The following is a 19,870-nucleotide window of genomic DNA, read 5'->3' as shown; positions in this document are numbered from 1 at the left end:
TAGGATATACTTCCAAGCTAAAAGGTACAAATGGAAAATGGGGAAATAGAATAGTCACTATTAATATTTTTTCTGTTTTTCATGTAAAAAGTGAAAAATATAATTCTGGATGAACAAAAGTTGTCACTAAGGCCCTTCCTTGGGTCTCTAGTAGAAATCCATACTGGGATAACTTACCCAGTGGCTACTGTTGACAGTCCTGAACCGAATCATGCATGTTAAAGAAAACACATGAATCTTTTCCCAGGGTTTCCATCGTATCTGGAACATTCTATTTGAAATTGGATTCACGCTTAAAATTATAGGTGGTTCGGTTTTCGCTGAAAAACAAAAACAAAAACCATACACAATCTTCATATTTACAGACAGATGAGAAGATACTAATGGTGTCTGCCCAAAGTGGAGAGCACAGTAAGCCTACAGAGCCAAAGCAGTCTACGTTCTATGGTCCACCATGCACAGATGCATTAGCAAGGCAGTGGACAGCGCCAGTCTCCCAGGCCTGTACCCATGGTAACAGCATACCCAGCAACAAGAGAATTGCTCTTATCATCTCCTTGCAGATCAGTCCTTTACTCAATGCCAAGCACCACGATGGCAAAACATAAGAAAGCATTCAACAATGGTGATATGTAATCCTAACCAAAACATGGCTTACAGAGTAAACTACAACTGAACTGTTCACGAAGAGACTTTGTAACCGTCTAATGAGTTGTTTCTTTGGCCCCCTGAGATGAAGGATGGCCACCAGAAAATGTTGCTCATTTCTTTGCGCACTGTGAACATGGTAGTCCCAAATTTCTTTTCTTGAAGATATGTTTTAGCCAAGCATGGTAGCTCACACTTATAAACAGAAAACTTGAAAGTCTAAGATAAAAAGTCTGAAACAACTTCTAACCAATGCAGAGCAAGAGTTTGGCTTAAATAAATAAACAAAATTTTCTTTTAAAATTCTAAAGCAAAAAAGATATTTTAGCCTAAAGAAGAAGAAAAGAAGAAGAAGAGGAGGAGGAGGGAGAGGAGGAGGAGGAGGAAGTAGTCACCAAGTTTCTCCTTAGGTCCCTGTATAGGAAGTTTGGTTCTCACCCATTGGTTACTGAAAGGTTGTGGAACTTTTAAGAGGTGAGGGTTAGGAGGAGGTTCAGAGGTCACTGGGCATTTACCACTAAAGAGGACAATAGACCCCTGACTCCTTCTCTCTCTCTCTTTTATTTTCTTCTCCAGCTATGAAGTAAACAGCTTTGAAGCAATGGGACCAGTCAGCATAGGCTGAAACCTGTAAAACCATGAGTGGAAACAAATCTTATCTCTTTATAAACTGTCTAGATATGTGTAGGGAGAATCTCTTATAAGCATTGCATGTCAATTAAAAAGCCAGTGGCCAATTAGCTGAGGCAGGAAATGGGAGGTGGGAAATTGTCAGGAAGAGAGGATTCTGGGAAATAGTAAGAGTTAAAGGAGAAGAGAGCCATGAGGGTCCAAATGAGAGTGGAGACAGGGAGATGGACATAAACTAGCAAGACAAGGAATTCAGAGACGCTGAGGAGATGCTGGAGAGATGAGGAGGAGGAAGCAGGCAGGGACTGAAGACGAGGAAACTAACCAAGTGGTAAACACAGAATAGACTAAACAGTTAAATAAGTTGAGAGCTAGTCAGAGAATGACCAAAGTTTATGGTCTAATAACTAATCAGTCCCAGAGTCACTGCTATTGGGAACTGCATGACCAGGAAGAAAAATCAGATTTATTTTTTTACATATATGTGTTATAGTAACATAAAGCTGACTGACACAGTTAACAACATGTGAAAAAAACTAACCCAGGAGGCTAGAGGCATGGCTCTGTGGTTAGTGCCACTGTAGAGGACCCAAGCTCAGTTCCCAGTGCCGTATCAGGCAACTCACAGTCACCCTTAGCTCCGGCTCCAGGAGCATTCAGTACCACTTGCCTACACAAAGCAGCTGCAGTCACGTGCAGATACCTACACACATATAATTAAACATATAATAATTAAAATTTATAAAAAAAAGATACCTTTTAAACAGTGAGCCAGGCATGGTAAGCAAATGCTTATAATCCTATCACGTGAAAGGCAGAAGACATGAGAATCAGGGTTTAAATTTAGTTTTGTCTAAATAGTGTGAGGCTAACCTGTCCCAAAACATTAAAATCAATCAAACAAAACAATTCCTTAGAACGAACCAACTATCAAAATGTAGCGATTTGTAAGCCTTAGAGGGAAAGACAGCAATGAACTAGGGCTGGTGATGATTTCCCTCTTATATGCAATACCTAAGGCACGAGCAATAAGAGAGAAACACATGCAATGATTTCATCAAACTTGCTTTGTTGCTTAAAGAGTCACCATCAAGAAATTTTATAGATCATTCAAACAAAGGGTGTTAGGAGACTCTTCATCTCAAGGCTGTGGGTTCCTGCCCCACACTGGGTGTCAATTATTAGTGCAAATTTAAAAGCGGCAGATTTTTCTCTAACCTGGCTAGGTCCCAATAGACAGAGACTATTAGATTTATTCAACAAGCTCTAGGGCACACTAATGAGCAGATATTAATCTATTTTAATCCTCTAAACTAACCTGGCTACTTTACAACCAAAATCCCTGAGACACTTCCGTTTTAGTATTGATCTGGCTCTCTGTGCTCCATGCGTGTTCTCATGGTAGCTCCTGGACCCTCACCTCGTGGCAAATCCTCTCTTCCTCTCCCCTGGCTGGGATCAGAAGTCCAGCCCTATTCCCTACTCTGCCCAGTCATTGGCTGGTCAGCTTTTATCAACCAAATCAGAGATACTTGGGGAGCAATGTTTAACCAACAGTGAGAGGGGAGCTTTTGGGAATAAGCATTACAACACCATGTCTGGATTGCAACCAGATATGGGGGCACAGAAATCAGCATTTGAATAATACAAGGATAATCTTACATTTCGCCAACATTACCCTCCCCTTTTAGACCAATAAAGGGCTCTTTCTCTTACAATAACAAGCAATATATAATTCTTATTCCAAATATAAAGAAAACTTTAAAATACAATATAACTGGGAAAGGTGAAGGGATCAGTGTGGGGGTAAATATAATCAAAATATATTTTATAAATGTGTGAAGAAGTCATGATGAAAGTCATTGTTAATTATAATTAGTATAGCTAATAAAAATGCTTTTAAACGACAGTGAAAGCAGGGCAATGATGGTGCATGCCTTTAATACCAGCACTTGCAAGGCAGAGGCCACCCTGGCCCACAGAGTGAGTTCCAAAGTAGCTAAGGCCACACAGAGAAATCCAGCCTTGAAAAGAAAAAAAAAAAAAACAACAACAAAAAAAAAAAAAAAAAAAAAAAAAAAAAGCAAAAAAAAAAAAAAAAAAAAAAATAAAAAAAGAAAGACAATTAAAAAGGGATAAATTTGTTAAATGAGACATTAGTCATTGTAGATGCCACAATGTGAATCAGGACCAAAATGAGATACCACTTCACATTCACCAGAACAACTGTAAAAAGAGGGACAAAAATGCATCACAGAATGTGATGATTTGTATATGCTTGGCCCACAGAGTGGTACTATTAGGCGGTGTGGCCCTGTTGGAACAGGCATGACTATGGGCTTTGAGACCCACATCCTAGGTGCCTGGAAATCAGTCCTCCACTAGCAGCCTTCAGATGAAGATGTAGAACTCTCAGCTACTCCTGCACCATGCCTGCCTAGATGCTGCCATGCTCCCACCTTGATGAAAATGGACTGAACCTCTGAACCTGTAAGTCAGCCCCAATTAAATGTTGTCCTTATAAGAGTCACCTTGTCTGTTCACAGCAGTAAAACCCTAACAAAGACAGAGAAGCTATAAGGACACTGGAACTTTTATAATCTACCAATGAGAATGATAAATGGTACAATCACTTTGACAAAGTTTGGTAAATCTTCAAGAAGTTAAATTAAGTTACATGACATAGCAATTGCAGTAGGCATAAATTTAACGTATTTTCAAGTAAAAGTTTACAAAAATATTCACAGATGCACTATTCATTGTAATCAAATAATAGAAACAACCTAAGCATATATTAACTGACAAATGGATAAACACAATGATATATTCATCCCATGGCTACAATTCAACCTTAAAAATGGAATATGACAAGCCCAGGGTCAGAGGTGAGGAGGCCACATCTGCCTCAACACCTAGAATAACTGGGTCTGCCAGGATTCGGGGACACAGGAAACCCTGCCCAGCCAGGGGCACAGATCCCTTCCAGTCTGAACCAGTGCCCTGAGCAGACCTTGGGCACTGGCTCCACACCCATTCCCACAACACCCAGAGGAAGCCTGACTCCTAGATGCTCTAATACACCCAGGATCATAGTTTGAACCTGCACCCAGAGCAGACCTGGGGCTCTGGCCCTGCACCCATGCCTACAACACCTAAAGGGAGCCTGACTCCCAGGTGCTCTAAAACACCCAGGAGCACAGGAGAGGCCACAACATCTACCCCAACATCTAGAGTAACTGGGTACCCCCAGGATCCAGGGATGCAGGAAACCCCACTCAGCCAGTCACACCGGCTCCTTCTGGTATGAATCTAAACCTGGAGCAGGCCTGGGGTGCTGGCTCTGCATCCACTCTTATGACACCCAGAGGGAGCCCAACTCCCAGAAGAACCAGGAGTACTGGAGCTCTGACACATACGAGATCATAGTTGAGACCACATCTTTCCTAACACCCAGTGTAACCAGGACCTCTACAGGAACCAGGGAAGCACAAATCTCTGCCAAGCCAGAGGCATGGGTTCCCTCCAGCTTGCACCTGTGCCTGGAGCAAACCCAGGGCTCTGGTTTCCCATGTACTACTGCAAAAACCTGAGAAAGCTTGATTCCCAGGAGCTCTGATACAACAGGATCTCAGGAGCTTGGTCACACCAGGATTTCAGGATCCCAGAAGCAGTTTGATTCCGAGGAGTTCTGACACAAACAGGATCACAGGAGGGACAGGTTGCAGTGAGAGACAGCAAGGGGAGGTAACACTAGAGATAACCAGATGTCTAGAGACAAGCACAAGAACACAAGCAACAGAAAACAAGGCTACTTGGCATCATCAGAACCCAGTTCTCCCACCACAGCAAGTCCTGGATACCCCAATACACCAGAAAATGCAAGATTCAGATATTAAAATCAAATCTAATGATGATGATAGAGGACTTTAAGAAGGACACAAATAACTCCCTTAAAGAAATACAGGACAACACATATAAACAGGTAAAAGCCCTTAAAGAGGAAACACAAAAATCCCTTAAAGAATTATAGGAAAACACAACCAAACAGGTGAAGAAATTGAACAAAACCATCCAGGATCTAAAAATGGAAATCAGAACAATAAAGAAATCACAAAGGGAGACAACCCTGGAGATAGAAAACCTAGGAAAGAGTCCAGGAGTCATGGACGTAAGTATCACCAACAGAATACAAGAGATAGAAGAGAGATCTCAGGTACAGAAGATACCATAGAAAACATTGATATAACAGTCAAAGAAAATGCAAAATGCAAAACGTCCCTAGCCAAAAACATCCAGGAAATACAGGTCACAATGAGAAAACCAAACCTAAGGATAATAGGTATAGAAGAGAGCAAAGATTCCCAACTTAAAGGGCTAGTAAATATCAACAAAATTATAGAAGAAAACTTCCCTAACCTAAAGAAAGAGATGCCCATCAACATACAAGAAGCCTACAGAATTCCAAATAGACTGGACCAGAAAAGAAACTCCTTCCATCACATAATAATCAAAACAGCAAATACACAAAACAAAGAAATATTAAAAGCAGTAAGGGAAAAAGGTCAAGCAGACCTATCAGAATTACACCAGACTTCTCACCAGAGTCTATGAAAGCCAGAAGATCCTGGGTGGATGTCATACAGATCCTAAGAGAACACAAATGCCAGCCAAGACTATTATACACAGCAAAACTCTCAATTAACATAGATGGAGAAACCAAGATATACCATGACAAAACAAAATTTACACAATATCCACAAATCCAGCTCTACAAATGATAATAGATGGAAAAGACCAGCACAAGGAGGGAAACTACACCCTAGAATAATCAAGAAGGTAAGGTATTCTTCCCACAAACTCTAAAGAAGATAACCCACAAACATAATTCCACCTCTAACAACAAAAATAACAGGAAGCAACAATCATTTTTCCTTAATGTCTCTTAACATCAAAGGACTCACTTTCCCAATAAAAAGACATAGACTAAACAACTGGATACATAAACAGGACCAAGCATTTTGCTGCATACAGGAAATGCACCTATGTGACAAAGACAGACACTTGGTCCCAAGAAACAAGCTGGAGTAGCCATTCTAATATCAAGTAAAATGGATTTTCAGCCAAAAGTTATCAAAAAAGATAAGGAAGGACTCTTCATAAGCACCAAAGGAAATATCTATCAAGATACACTATCAATTCTGAACATTTATGCAAGGGCACCCCATTCATAAAAGAAACATTACTAAAGCTCAAAGCACACATTGCACTTCACATAATAATAGTGGGAGACTTCAGCACCCTACTCTCATTATGGACAGATATGAAAACAGAAACTAAACAGAAACACAGTGAAACTAACAGAAGTTATGAACCAAATGGATTTAACATTTCAATAGAACATTTCATCCTAAAACAAAAGAATATACCTTCTTCTCAGCACCTCATGATACCTTTTCCAAAATTGACCATGTAATTGGGCACAAAATAGGCCTCAACAGATACAAGAAGACTGAAATAATCCCATGCATCCTATCAGATCACCAGGACTAAGCTGGTCTTCAATAACAACAAAAACAACAGAAAGCCCACATACACATGGAAGCTGAACAATGCTCTACTCAATGACAACTTGGTCAAGGAAGAAATTTAGAAAGAAAGTAAAGACTTTTTAGAATTTAATGAAAACAAAGGCAAAACATACCAAAACTTATGGGACACAATGAAAGCAGTGTTAAGAGGAAAACTTATAGCTCTGAGTGCCTCCAAAAAGAAGCTGGAGAAATTATACACTAGTAGCTTGACAGCACACCTGAAAACTCTAGAACAAAAAGAAGCAAATACACCCCAGAGGAGTAGATGCAGGAAATAATCAAACTCAGGGCTGAAATCAACCAAATAGAAACAAAAAGAACTAGACAAAGAATCAACAAAACCAGGATCTGGTACTTTGAGAAAAATCAACAAAATAGATAAACCCTTAGCCAGACTACCCAGAGGGCAAAGAGGCAGTATCTAAATTAACAAAAATCAGAAATGAAAAGGAAGACATAACAACAGAATCTGAGGAAATTAAAAAAAATCATCAGATCCTACTACAAAAGGCTATACTCAACAAAACTGGAAAATCTGGATGAAATGGACAATTTTATAGGTAGATAGTTAAATCAGGAACAGATAAACCATTTAAACATTCCCATAACCCCTAAAGAAATAGAAGCAGTCATTAAAGGTCTCCCAACCAAAAAAAAAAAAAAAAAGAGCCCAGGACCAGATGGGTTTAGTGCAGAATTCTATCAGACCTTCAAAGAAGACCTCACACCAATACTCTTCAAACTATTCCACAAAATAGAAACAGAAGGAACACTACCCAATTCATTCAATGAAGAGATGAAGCCACAATTATGCTTTTACCTAAACCACAGAGACCCAACAAAGGAAGAGAACTTCAGACCAATTTCCCTGATGAGTATTGACACAAAAATACTCAATAAAATTCTTGCAAACTGAATCCAAGAACACATCAAAATAATCATTCACCATGATCAAGTAGGCTTTATCCCAGGGATGCAGGGATGGCTCAATATATGGAAATCCATCAACATAATTCACTATATAAACAAACTCAAAGAAAAAACCACATGATCATCTCATTAGATGCTAAGAAAGCATTTGACAAAATTCAATACCCCTTCATGGTAAAAGTCTTGGAAAGATCAGGAATTCAAGACCCATACCTAAACATAGTAAAAGCAATATACAGCAAACCAGTAGCCAACATCAAACTAAATGGAGAGAAATGAAGGCAATGAAAATATCTATAGATATCTGGAGTAGACTTGAAGACCCAGAAATAAACCAGCACACCTACAAAGGAGCTAAAAACATCTAATGGAAAAAAGATAGCATTTCTATACATGGTGCTGGTTCAAGTGCAGGTCAGCATGTAGAAGAATGAAAATTGACCCATTCTTATTGACCTGTACAAAGCTCAAGTCCAAGTGGATCAAGGACCTCCGCATAAAACCAGATACACTGAATCTAATAGAAGAGAAAGTGGGAAAAAGTCTTGAACAAATGGGAACAGGGAAAATTTTCCTGAACAGAACACTAGTGGCTTGTGCTCTAAGATTAAGAATCGACAAATTGGACTTCATAAATTGCAAAACTTCTGTAAGGCACTGTCATTAGGACAAAATGGTAACCAACAGATTAGGAAAAGATCTTTAATCCTAGATCTGATAGAGGGCTAATATCCAATACATACAAAGAACTCAAGAAGTTAGACTCCAGTGACCCAAATAACCCTATTAAAAATGGGGAACAGATATAAACAGAATTCTCAGGTAAGGAAACTCGAATGGCAGAGAAGGACCCTTAGTCATCAGGGAAATCAAATCAAAACAACCCTGAGATTTCACCTCACATCAGTCAGAATGGCTAAGATCAGAAACTCAGATGACAGCAGAGGTTGACAAGGATGTGGAGGAAGAGGAACACTCCTCCATTGTTGGTGGGATTGCAGACTGGTACAACCATTCCATAAATCAGTCTGGAGGTTCCTCAGAAAATTGGACATTGTACTACTTGAATGGTATACCCAGCTATACCATTCCTGGTCATATACCCAAAAGATTCTCCAACATATAACAAGGACACATGCTCCACTATGTTCATAGCAGCCTTATTTATAATAGCCAGAAGCTGGAAAGAACCCAGACGTCCTTCAACAGAGTAATGGATTCAGAAAATTTGGCACATCTACACAGTGGAGTACTACTCAGCTATCAAAAACAAAAACTTCATGAAATTCTTAGGCAAATGGATTGAACTAGAAAATATCCTGAGTGAGGTAACCCAATCACAAAAGAACACACATGGTATGCACTCACTGATAAGTAGATATTAGCCCAAAAGCTCAGATTACTCAAGATACAATTTACAGACCACATGAAGCTCAAGAGGAAGGAAGACCAAAGTGTGGATGCTTCAGTCCTTCTTAGAAGGGGGAACAAAATATTCACAGGAGGAAATACAGAGACAAAATTTAGAGCAGAGAGTGAAGGAAAGTTCATCCAGAGACTGCCCCACCTGGGGATCCAGCCCATATACAGCCACCAAACCCAGACAATATTGCTGACGCTAAGAAGTACATGCTGACAGGAGTCTAAAATAGCTGTCTCCTGAGAGGCTTTGCCAGAGCCTGACAAATACAGAGGTGGATGCTCACAGCCAACCATTGGACTGAGAACAGGGTCCCCAATGGAGGAGTTAGAGAAAGGACTGAAGGAGCCGAAGTGGTTTGCAACCCCATAGGAAGAACAACAATATCAACAAACCAGACTCCCCAGAGCTCCAAAGGACTAAACCATCAAGAAAAGAGTACACATGGAGGGACTGATGGCTCCAGCAGCACATGTAGCAGAGGATGGCCTTGTTGGGCATCAAGGGGAGGAGAGGCCCTTGGCCCTGTGAAGGTCGGATGTCCCAGTGTAGGGAAATACCAGGGCAGGAAAGGAAGGTGTGGTGGCTGGGTTGGGGAACTCCCTCATAGACGCATGGGGAGGGGTATGGGATAGGGGTTTTCTGGAGGGGAAACCAGGAAAGGGGGTAACATTTGAAATGTAAATAAAGAAAATGTAGTAATATATAACAGACTCTGAATATATTATAGAAGCCAGATTTTTTTCAAAAAGGGCATTTATTATACAATTCTATTTATATGAAAAGTTCCTAATAGACAAATCCATAAAAATAAGAGAAAAAAATGTTGAACTTGTTAGATGTTAGAAGAAAAGGTCAATAAATGATTGGGGACTTGTTTCTGATAATTATGATGTTTCCTGACTACATTGAACTTACTCCTATTTCTTAATTTCATGGTAATATTTGCACAACTTTGTGCATACTTTAGAGTTTTGAATTTATAGTATATTAATTGTATTTACCAATTCCTTTAAACTACATGGTAAAAATTGACTTTTGAAAAAATTTTGAAAGATCACAATTGACAACACATTTTTAAAGAAAGGAGCCCCTCATTTCTTTCACGGGCAATGATGGCATGTTGGAGACGGGGCCATGGTCATTTCTCTGAGGACCATTTATGCTACATACTGCAAAAGAGATTAGTGGTCAGCAAGACACCTCTTGTTTATTGTTCTTTCTTCTCTCGTCTAATTAATTCTTTCCTTCCTCTCCCTCCACTTTGCCCTTTTTTTCTCCCTCCCTTTCTTCTTTCTTCTGTAACACTACATACCTACTAGTGGGTCTGTTGTGGTAAATATTATTTCTGTGTTTCTACTCCACCTTAGATCATTTAGTTCCCAAATAAAAGATACATAACTTTTATATTTATAATAAGCCTTAAAGCATTAGGGCTGGGCAGACATCAACCCTCTATGGTACTTTTTCTACTTCCCTGTTAATAATCCTGAGATATCACTTGCCATTGTTCCACCTGGGCTGCTCCTGCTCCAACTGATCATGGCCCTGAGTTCACGATCCACCAACCCTAAGGCACCTTCTTCTATCTCCCTCTCTTTCTCCTCATGGTCTCTTCTCAGACCCCAAGCCTGGGAACCGAAGGCCCGCCTACCTGGCTTTGCCTAGCTACAGGCTGTAGGCATCTTTATTCTACCAATAGTTTTAAACTAAGGAGTAAGGTTTGCCCAACAAAAGCTGGCATACATGAGAATTCATTTGTCTTGGGGCAACTAGACCTTGTGATACAGAATTTAGCATTACAACACACAGCAATAGACCAAACCTCAACAGGCCCACAGTGTGTGTGTGTGTGTGTGTGTGTGTGTGTGTGTGTGTGTGTGTGTGTGTGTATGTGTATAATTCCCTCAAACTTTGAGTCTGCTTTGAACCTAAAGATTCCTTAATTAGGGGAAGTTGGAAGAGCAATTAATTCCTATGCCCCTACACAGACACCATCAACTACTTACCTATGGAGTTTAAATCCCAATATGTGATGGCAGATATAGCTTTACCATCGTTGTTTTGAGCTTCTACTTCAACACTGCAGTTGTCTGGGGCTATTGCACAGTAAGAGGGAAAAGAACACGAAGCCTCTGTAGCATTAACAGTGCAACTGCTCTTCCCATAGGAGCTTTAAAAAGAAAAGATATTCAACATGAGTTTGGTACAGAAGTTTGAAGGATGCATATCATGTACAGAATAATCACCATTTTATAAAAACATATTTATGTGATTTGTCAGAGATACTTGGAAAGCTACTCATAAACATGTTTAAATAATTGTCTTTTGACAATACAACTAAAATGTATGTTTCTAGCTGAACTCTTTTATCATTTGTATATATCGTTTTAAAAAACTCATTAAGATAGATGGCTTATTCATACAGATAACAGATAAAAGACAGATAGATTAGAGAGATGACAGATAGGGCATAGGTAGATGTGGCGACTTGAGTGAGAATGCCTCCCCATAGACTGATGAACCATTTGGGAAGGATTAAGAGGTGTGGCCTGTTGAAGGAGATGTATCACAGGGGGTGGGCGTTGAGAACCAGTGTATGTGTGTCTCCCCTCCTCTCTTGCCCACCTCTCTCCCTTCTCCCCTTCCCTCTCTTGCTGCTGTACATACGTATCAGGATGTAAAGTTCTCAGCTACTGCTCCAGTGCCGTGACTGTGTGCTTCCCACCATAATGCTAATGGACTAACTCTCTGAAACTAGAAGTAAGCTCCAGTTAAATTCTTTCTTTTGAAAGAGTTGCCTTGGTCATGGTGTCTCTTCATAGCAACAAAATACTAAGACAAGAAATAATAGACAGGTCATATATAACAGGTAATGATCGATGATTGATGGTGAATTGATAGACCCTCTCAAGCTGCTATTAACAGGAATCAGGTGAGTGGGTGTCAGAACATGGCCCAGGAATGGATGCCTGTGAAGAGAGTATTGAGCACTTAGGAGACACTCCAAGGAAACAAGGCAAGAGTCTTGTGACCTCAGTTTCTTCGAAACATAGAATTGTTCTTGGAACGTGTTTTCATGCTCCTCCCAGGCATAGCGGATAAGAGTGGGTTTACTTCACACTACTTGTTATTGATTACTATTATTAGTCAATTAAATATTTAAATTATCCTTTATATACCTGTATGGAAGAACGTGTTTTGCTGCATGTAGTTTGTTCTTGTGATTGATTAAAGCTTGAACTCGTGAGACGTTTAGTCACGTGACCTTTCTTAACCCTCAGAGTATAAGTACTCTGATATATTTGTCTGATAACTCTGAATTAAGTTGGCTACCACATGAGACTTTAGTCCATTAATCAGCTCCATTCTCCCAGGTGCCTGCCTCTAGAGCAGTGTCAGGGGGGCACAGCCATGGCCTATGTGGCTCTCGGGTTGTGGACATGGAGCAGAACTGACCAGGAGGCTCAACTTGCAAGTTGTGCTGGAGAAGGAGAGACATTAGACATTTGGATTCTGAGGATCAGAAAGGACCTTGAGGGTTTCTGATGCAAAAACGTGGCTCCCAGGGTGGTGTATCATGGTCATAAGCACAGATATAGGTCTGTATAGGGTGAAATAAATAAAGTCATGTAAACTGAAAGTGTGGCTGTGACCGTTGCTAGGGTTGTGATTAATGTTTGCAGGTATTCAGGTCACAACCCTGGAACTATACCCTTTCTCTTCTTTTCCACTCTTCCAGATGTCTTTGAAGTCTCAACTTAAAAACTACCCACCTCTTCTCTCTTCCTCAGGGCAAGTATTTGTTCTTTTCTTCTTTTGTAAATGTAGACTTCCCTTTGAGTGCACACATGTGTGAACCCACAAAGACAGACAGACACAGACAGACACATCCCACCAACATCACCACCACCACCAACATCCTTGTAATAATTGGCTCTACTTGAAATAGACAAAAACAAAAGTCCATCTAACAATAGTATCCAGCCTGAGTTTCTAGAGGAACACAAATGAATAGTTTCATTAGCTTTCTTAGGAAAAAAACATTTAAAACTTGCACATACTAAAACACTTGGCTTATGAATAGAATCATAACTTTTAAATGATAAAAAATTTTATTCAAATGGAAAAATGGTCAAAAGGGATGCTTGAGGTGGTAAGGAAAAGTCAGTGACCACTGAACTGACAAACAGTACCATAGAAATCAGTGGCAGGATGAGGCAAGTCCTTTTAGCTCTAGGCCACAGCCACACTATATCTGGATCCATGAGAAAACAAATAACAGTCAAGCAGAGGTATAGCTCCTTCTGGAAAGAAGAGGAGCAAAACCAAATGTGTGAATGAAGACTTTCCCACCATGCTCCTAACTGGAGACCACTCTTAGCCACTCTGGCATCTCTAATGGCAGATCACCATATGGTCTATAGTCCTCCCTCTTCAGATTCAATCCTGTCAGCATGTCTACAAGGAACTGGAATGCCACCCAGCCACTTTACAAATACAGCTGTCACCCACAGGTTATTGAGAAATGCCATCCTTCCTAAGTAACTTGACTTGGGTGAATCAGAAGCCCCGCTTCCTGCTGAGATCACACAGGAGCACATACATGCAGTTCCCACACTTACTAAGTCATCCCCCACTGAGAGCACACACATACTTCCCACACTTACTAAGTCATCCTCACGGTGTAGCTGGTATCATTGGTTTCCTTCTCTGGACTCCAAGTGCAAGTCAGATTCCTGTCGAAGTAAAAGATGCAGGAAATATTCTCTGGCTTAGTTGGCAGACCTGGAGAAAAGTCACAGAATTACAACTTTAGAACACAAGAACCACTGCTAGCACTCCACACTTTAATCAGTGCCTTCCAAATCGCATTTGCTAGATAGAGTAGATTTTCCTGATCCACTGGTTCTGAACCTTCCGAATACTGCAGTCCTTTAATACAGCTCCTCGTATTGTGGTGACCCCTAGCCATAAGATTATTTTTGTTGGAACTTTGTAACTATAACTTTGCTACTGCTATGAGTCATAATGTAAATATATGATATGCAGGATATCTGAAGCCACCCTTGTGAAAGGGGTTGCAACCCACAGGTTGAGAACCACTGTCCTGACCAGACTTAGGAGAAGTCTGTTACTTCAGTGACTGCCTTTAAAGAGATGTCTACTTTAAAAAAAAAAAAAACCAACCAAACAAAAAACCCCAAACATTTTATAGTCCTAATAAAAATAAGCAGGATGAGCCAGGCAGTGGTGGTGCACACTTTTAATCCCAGCACTCAAGAGGCTGAGGCAGGAGGATCTCTGAATTCGAAGCCAGCCTGGTTCCAGGACACCTTGGGCTACACAGAGAAACCCTGTCTCAAAGGACAAAACAGTAATAAGAACAACAACAACAAAAACTCACTTAGAAGCAAAAGATATTTAAAGTAAACATGAGATGTGTGTGAAGTACTAAGCAAGGCATCAAACAAACCCCTCTGAATAACTGGGTTATAGATACAGATGTAAAAAACTTCAAGTAAGAAGTTTGCACATCTGCAGCTGACGTTCCTGGTAGTTCCCTGCAGGATAGGAATAGCACATACTTCTCATCCAGAACAAAAGTCTAGTGCCCTAAGGGGTCCCTAAATAGGAGAAGTTACATATTAATAAACAGTAGCGGGAATGAATTACATTGTCAGAATATGGTCCAAGAATGGCGTTGTGTAAGGAAAGTTCCGAGTGCTTATGAAACAACTCCAAGAAAACGGGAATCTTGTGACCTCAGGTCCTGCAAAGCATGGAATGTGCTTTTGTGCTCCTCCCAGGTGTAGTGAATGGGACTGAGTTTACTTCAGATCAATCATTTCAACTGGATCCATTTTTATATGTCTCTACGGGAAAACATGTTTGTGACACAATGTGGCTTGTCCTTGTGGTTGGACCCTTTACTCAGGTGACCCTTATCAACCCTCAGAGTATAAATTGTCTGATGCTCTGAGTAAAGTCAGCTACTGAATGAGGCTTCAACCCACCTCAGCTATTGGCTCCATTCTCTAGGTCCCATGGCCTCTAGAGAGGTGACATTACATCTTAATTTCTCACTGACTTATGTACAATTTGATTTCATCACGAATGTAGTCAACAAACTGTAGAAACAGAATCATTACCTTTGACTTTTAAAACTTATTAATTTTTACATTTTACTTCAGTTGTAGATAGCATGACATATAAAACACAATGTTACAATTTCTAGGTTAAGGTAGTGATTAGATCTGCTTACTATTGGGCATAAATTAACCATTAGATCTTACTATTTAGAATAAGTGTCATAAATTTTTGTTTTTGAAATTTTTATTTCTAATATATAGATTCCTTTGTAATCTTAGATTGTGTGTTGTTTTGGGTGGTGTTTTTTTTTTTTACATCAATATATTATTTTTGAGAAGTGGGTTCATCAGCTGTACCAGGTAACGATGAATTTCTAATACATACACAAATGCAAGAGCTGAGGGAAATTTTATACTAAGGGCAGTGTTCAGCTGATAAACTCCTACTATTATTTTTTGAATGTTTTACTAGGTAATAGTCTTTAAGAGAAGGTATATTTCAGAGAGGAACCAACTTAAGTCACATATTAAATAAAAGCTTTAATGCTTTCTAGAAAGGAAGTCCCTATCTGACAAGAAATAGAAAAGGATGGGTTGGAGAGATGGTTCCTGAGATGACCAGCCTCAGATTATTATATAATCTGTGACTGGTTCACCCTTATTAAGCAAGGCTGTAAGGTATTCATTTTAGGAAAGATTCCTGCTATTAAAATGCGTTTCCTGTTATTATTAAACACATATAACAATCATTAAGTAATAGCATGCCCCTTTGGAGCAGATCTCTGCAAATCTACAAAGATGTACTGTCTCGTAGTGATGCTATATAGACAAATAGATGACTTCTTAGTCTTAATGATGATCCTATAAGAATTCCTAAAGTTATATCAGTGATTATTAAGCTCTTTTATAGTGGGACTGCTACTAAGTCTTTTTTTGACAGTCAAAACTACAGTGAGAACTCTGCCAGTCTCCCAAGTGTCATCAGTTAATTGCTCTTAGATAGTAACCAGACATTCTCCTACTCAGAGCACATTCCAAGAGGTTGTAAAACAATTAACCAAAGGTCATAAAAAGGGAAATAATGATTTATTATAGGTGCTAGGACAGAGGATAAAATATTGACCAGGTTTATCTATACAAAACTTCACTAATAACTTAGTTATGGTTTTAACCCTTCAGTGGACCTGTGGAGCTGTGACAGGTGATGGATGGTTAACCAGATAATTACTTCTGATGGATATGCATGTAAACATTCTCTATTGTAAACTTCTATTTCAATTTATGATTTGACTTTTCATGTGAATTTGTGGTGAAATTTGTAACATGCGATTATGTATTCTGAAAGATGTTTAAGTGCTGAGGACAAAGAGAAGAGTCAGGACTGAGCTGGAGAAGACAGCTGGAGGAGGACTGAGCTGGAAAGGACTGAGCTGGAGAGGACTGAGTGAAGGAGAACTAAGCTAAGAAGAAGTGTGCTAAGGAGAACTGAGCAAGAAAGATCTGGGCTGAGAAGAAATGCAGAGTGGAATAACTTAGAGACTTGGAGAGAGCAGAAGGAGCAGGCAGATTTTTCCTTACCATAGGACAGAACAGGTCATTTCTCAATAGCAATGCAGTTTTAGTTTTATTAAAAGAAACAAGTCTTTTCGCTCACAAACTTGGGTTTAATTTATTTAGCATTAAAAGGGTAGAAACTATTTCTTTCTCTGTGCAATAAAGATTGGAGCTCATCTTTCGTCCAGAATGAGTGAGTTCTTTCTGCACCGGTGCTTGGTCTTTGCTCTATATGCATATGTAAGTATGGGTGTATAAGTAAGTAATTGTGAGAATGTACACATGTGTATGTGTAAGAATGTAATTGTGAGAATTCATGTAAGCTAGGCCCAACTGATTGAATGGAAATGTATAAATGTACATTTATCAATCTATATATGAACTTATATAAGTTTATGCATATTTGCCTATGTAAAAGTTTTTCCTTCTGCAAGTGCTATTCACTTCTCTTGGTTCAATAGAAGTTTATTGCTCCAAACTTCCCCCTAGCTTGACAAGCAGGAGGCATAGGGACAAAAGGGAAAAGGCTCTAGCAATTAATTCTCTACTTTATCTCCTGCTGTTTTAGAATGAGGTACTAAATGCCAGAGTCTGCAGTTTCTGGCCTCAGAGGAACACAGAAGGTGGGTCAGTTACAGTAGTAGAGCATAGTGACTTAGACATAGATAAGTAAATCAGCTACAGTAACATAGTAATTTAGATTTAGATAAGTAAACTTATTATTATACAACAACCCTAAATATCTTGTAAGACAAAGTTGTACCCCCATATATTGTAAGGCAAAGTCTTACCCTCCACCGATGCTCTTCCTCTCCACTGCCTCAAGAAGAACCAACACAAGAAAGAAGACTAATGCCAGGGCTGGCCCCTGGCATGGTGTAGATACAAACATGATAACCCAATGCTCAGCTAACACCAACTGACACACAGTGGCCAACAGAGGAGAGACTGGGAAATCAATACCAGATGGGCCAGAGAAGACCAGTGGAACATAAGGACCCATTCCTACAGACTAGTGTTAGACAAATTCTACTCTAATGCTCAGACACCATCAGAAGAAAGAGCAAGAGAATAGCAGGAGTTTTGGAAGTGGAAGTTTTTGCTCCAGAAAGACTGAGTTAACCCAAAGATGCTGGAAACCAGAAGAAGAAAGTGAGGTAGGGCTAATAAATAGCCTTTAGGGCTCTTCAACTCCCCCTAGTTCTCTATTCCTACCTGAGTTTTCTTCCAGTCGACTTTGTTTGATTTAGCTTAATCACTGAAAATAGGGGTGTTCTAGTCCTCTGAAATACCTGAGCAATGCTATCTGTATCTTAACTCTTTCAGAGAGATATTACTGTTTACAGGAAGGCAACAGTAAAGGATTCCAGGATGAGTCACATTCATCCCTTTGTTTAGATTTTGACGTTCATGGTTTTTAAAGGACTCCAGATACAAAAGTTTATGTATGTCCACATGATGAAGGAGACCCTGAACAGTGACAAATGAGAATGAAGGAAAGCTAGATGCTTCCATATTGACCTTCCTTTGACTGCCTCTCACAAGCTCTACATCTGTCCCCACCACTCAGTAGTTCTGTAAGCATTTCTATCTTTGCAGCTTCAATACCAAAAACCATGACAAACACAGTGACTTGCAAGTTTAGATGCATAACAAGACCAAAATGAACTGAACTAGACCTAAGTAATAGCACATGTTACATGGAGATAAGAAGGTGCAGAATTAACACATTCCACAAATGGTCCACACAACTTAAGACGTCCCTGGGGATCCCTTGAGACAGCAAGCCAAATGTTAACAGCCTGAACATTTCACAAATGTCACAGGGAAAATATCATAGAGGATGAACTAAGGGTCATCCAAATATTCCTAAGAGAAATAACTCATTTGCTGACTGATTCACTCCTTATCTCCAGAACTCAAAGAGATTAGGAGTGTATTCATATGTGTGTTTGTGTGTTTGCTGCATGTGTTGTGTATAGTGTGTAGTGTATATAATACAGGGCTTGTGAGGATGTGGATCCTCAGGTTTCATAGGTAATCCAAGCCTAGACTATGTGGTAAGGTCCAAGCTAGTGAGAAAATTTGTCTTTAAAAATCTCTGCAGTCCAGACTGCACCTGGATCTGAATGAACCCAGTCAAACAGCTTCCTGCACCCAAATCCTGTGGGAGGGAGAGCTAGACCTTCAGAGGGGCAGACATGCCTGAGAAACCAGAGGAGACTAAACTCTGCCCACATTTCTGACTCTAGAGGAAAACACGTAGACTAACAGAAGTTATGTACCAAATGGACTTAACAGATATTTATAGAACATTCTATCCTAAAACAAAAGGATATACCTTCTTCTCACTACTTCATGGTACTTTCTCCAAAATTGACCATATAATCGGTCACAAAACAGGCCTCAACAGATACAGAAAGAAAGAAATAATCCCATGTGTCCTATCAGACCACTAAAGACCTATAAGACCTGCTAAAGCGTGTCTTCAATAACAATAAGGAAAGAACGCCAACATATACATGGAAGTTGAACAATGCTTTTTACTCAATGATAACCTGGTCAAGGAAGAAATAAAGAAAGAAATTAAAGACTTCTTATAATTTAATGAAAATGAAGGTACAACATACCCAAACATATGGGACACAATGAAAGCTGTGCAAAGAGGAAAACTCATAGCTCTGAGTGACTGCAGAAAGAAACAAAAAAGAGCATATATCAGCAGCTTGACAGCACACCTAAAAGCTCTAGAACAAAAAGAAGGAAATACACCCAGGAGGAGTAGAAGGCAGGAAATAATCAAACTCACAGCTGAAATCAACCTTGTAGAAACAAAAAGGATTAAGCAAAGAATCAACAGAACCAAAAGCTGGTTCTTTGAGAAAAATCAACAAGACAGATAAACCCTTAGCCAGACTAACCAGAGGACACAGAGAGTGTGTCCAAATTAACAAAATCAGAAATGAAAAGGGAGATAATACAACAGAATCAGAGGAAATTCAAAA

At 39.6% G+C, this 19,870-nt stretch overlaps 1 protein-coding gene across 1 annotated transcript in view; it reads right to left on the bottom strand.

Annotated features, from left to right (window-relative positions):
• Nucleotides 1–19,870, bottom strand: part of Il31ra (interleukin 31 receptor A) — a 55,220-nt gene that overhangs the window by 25,316 nt on the left and 10,034 nt on the right. Inside the window, exons 3-5 of the mRNA XM_032896861.1 lie at nucleotides 13,890–14,007; nucleotides 11,229–11,392; nucleotides 178–320 (exon numbers count right to left, since the gene is read on the bottom strand). Of these exons, the coding sequence (XP_032752752.1) occupies nucleotides 178–320; nucleotides 11,229–11,392; nucleotides 13,890–14,007 (425 nt within the window). The remainder of the gene's footprint in view (nucleotides 1–177; nucleotides 321–11,228; nucleotides 11,393–13,889; nucleotides 14,008–19,870) is intronic.

Source organism: Rattus rattus, chromosome 3 (genome assembly GCF_011064425.1).
Source record: "Rattus rattus isolate New Zealand chromosome 3, Rrattus_CSIRO_v1, whole genome shotgun sequence".
Classification (NCBI taxonomy): Eukaryota; Metazoa; Chordata; class Mammalia; order Rodentia; family Muridae; genus Rattus; species Rattus rattus.
Note: the sequence above shows the minus strand (reverse complement) of the source record. Positions and strands in the feature narration are given on the sequence as shown.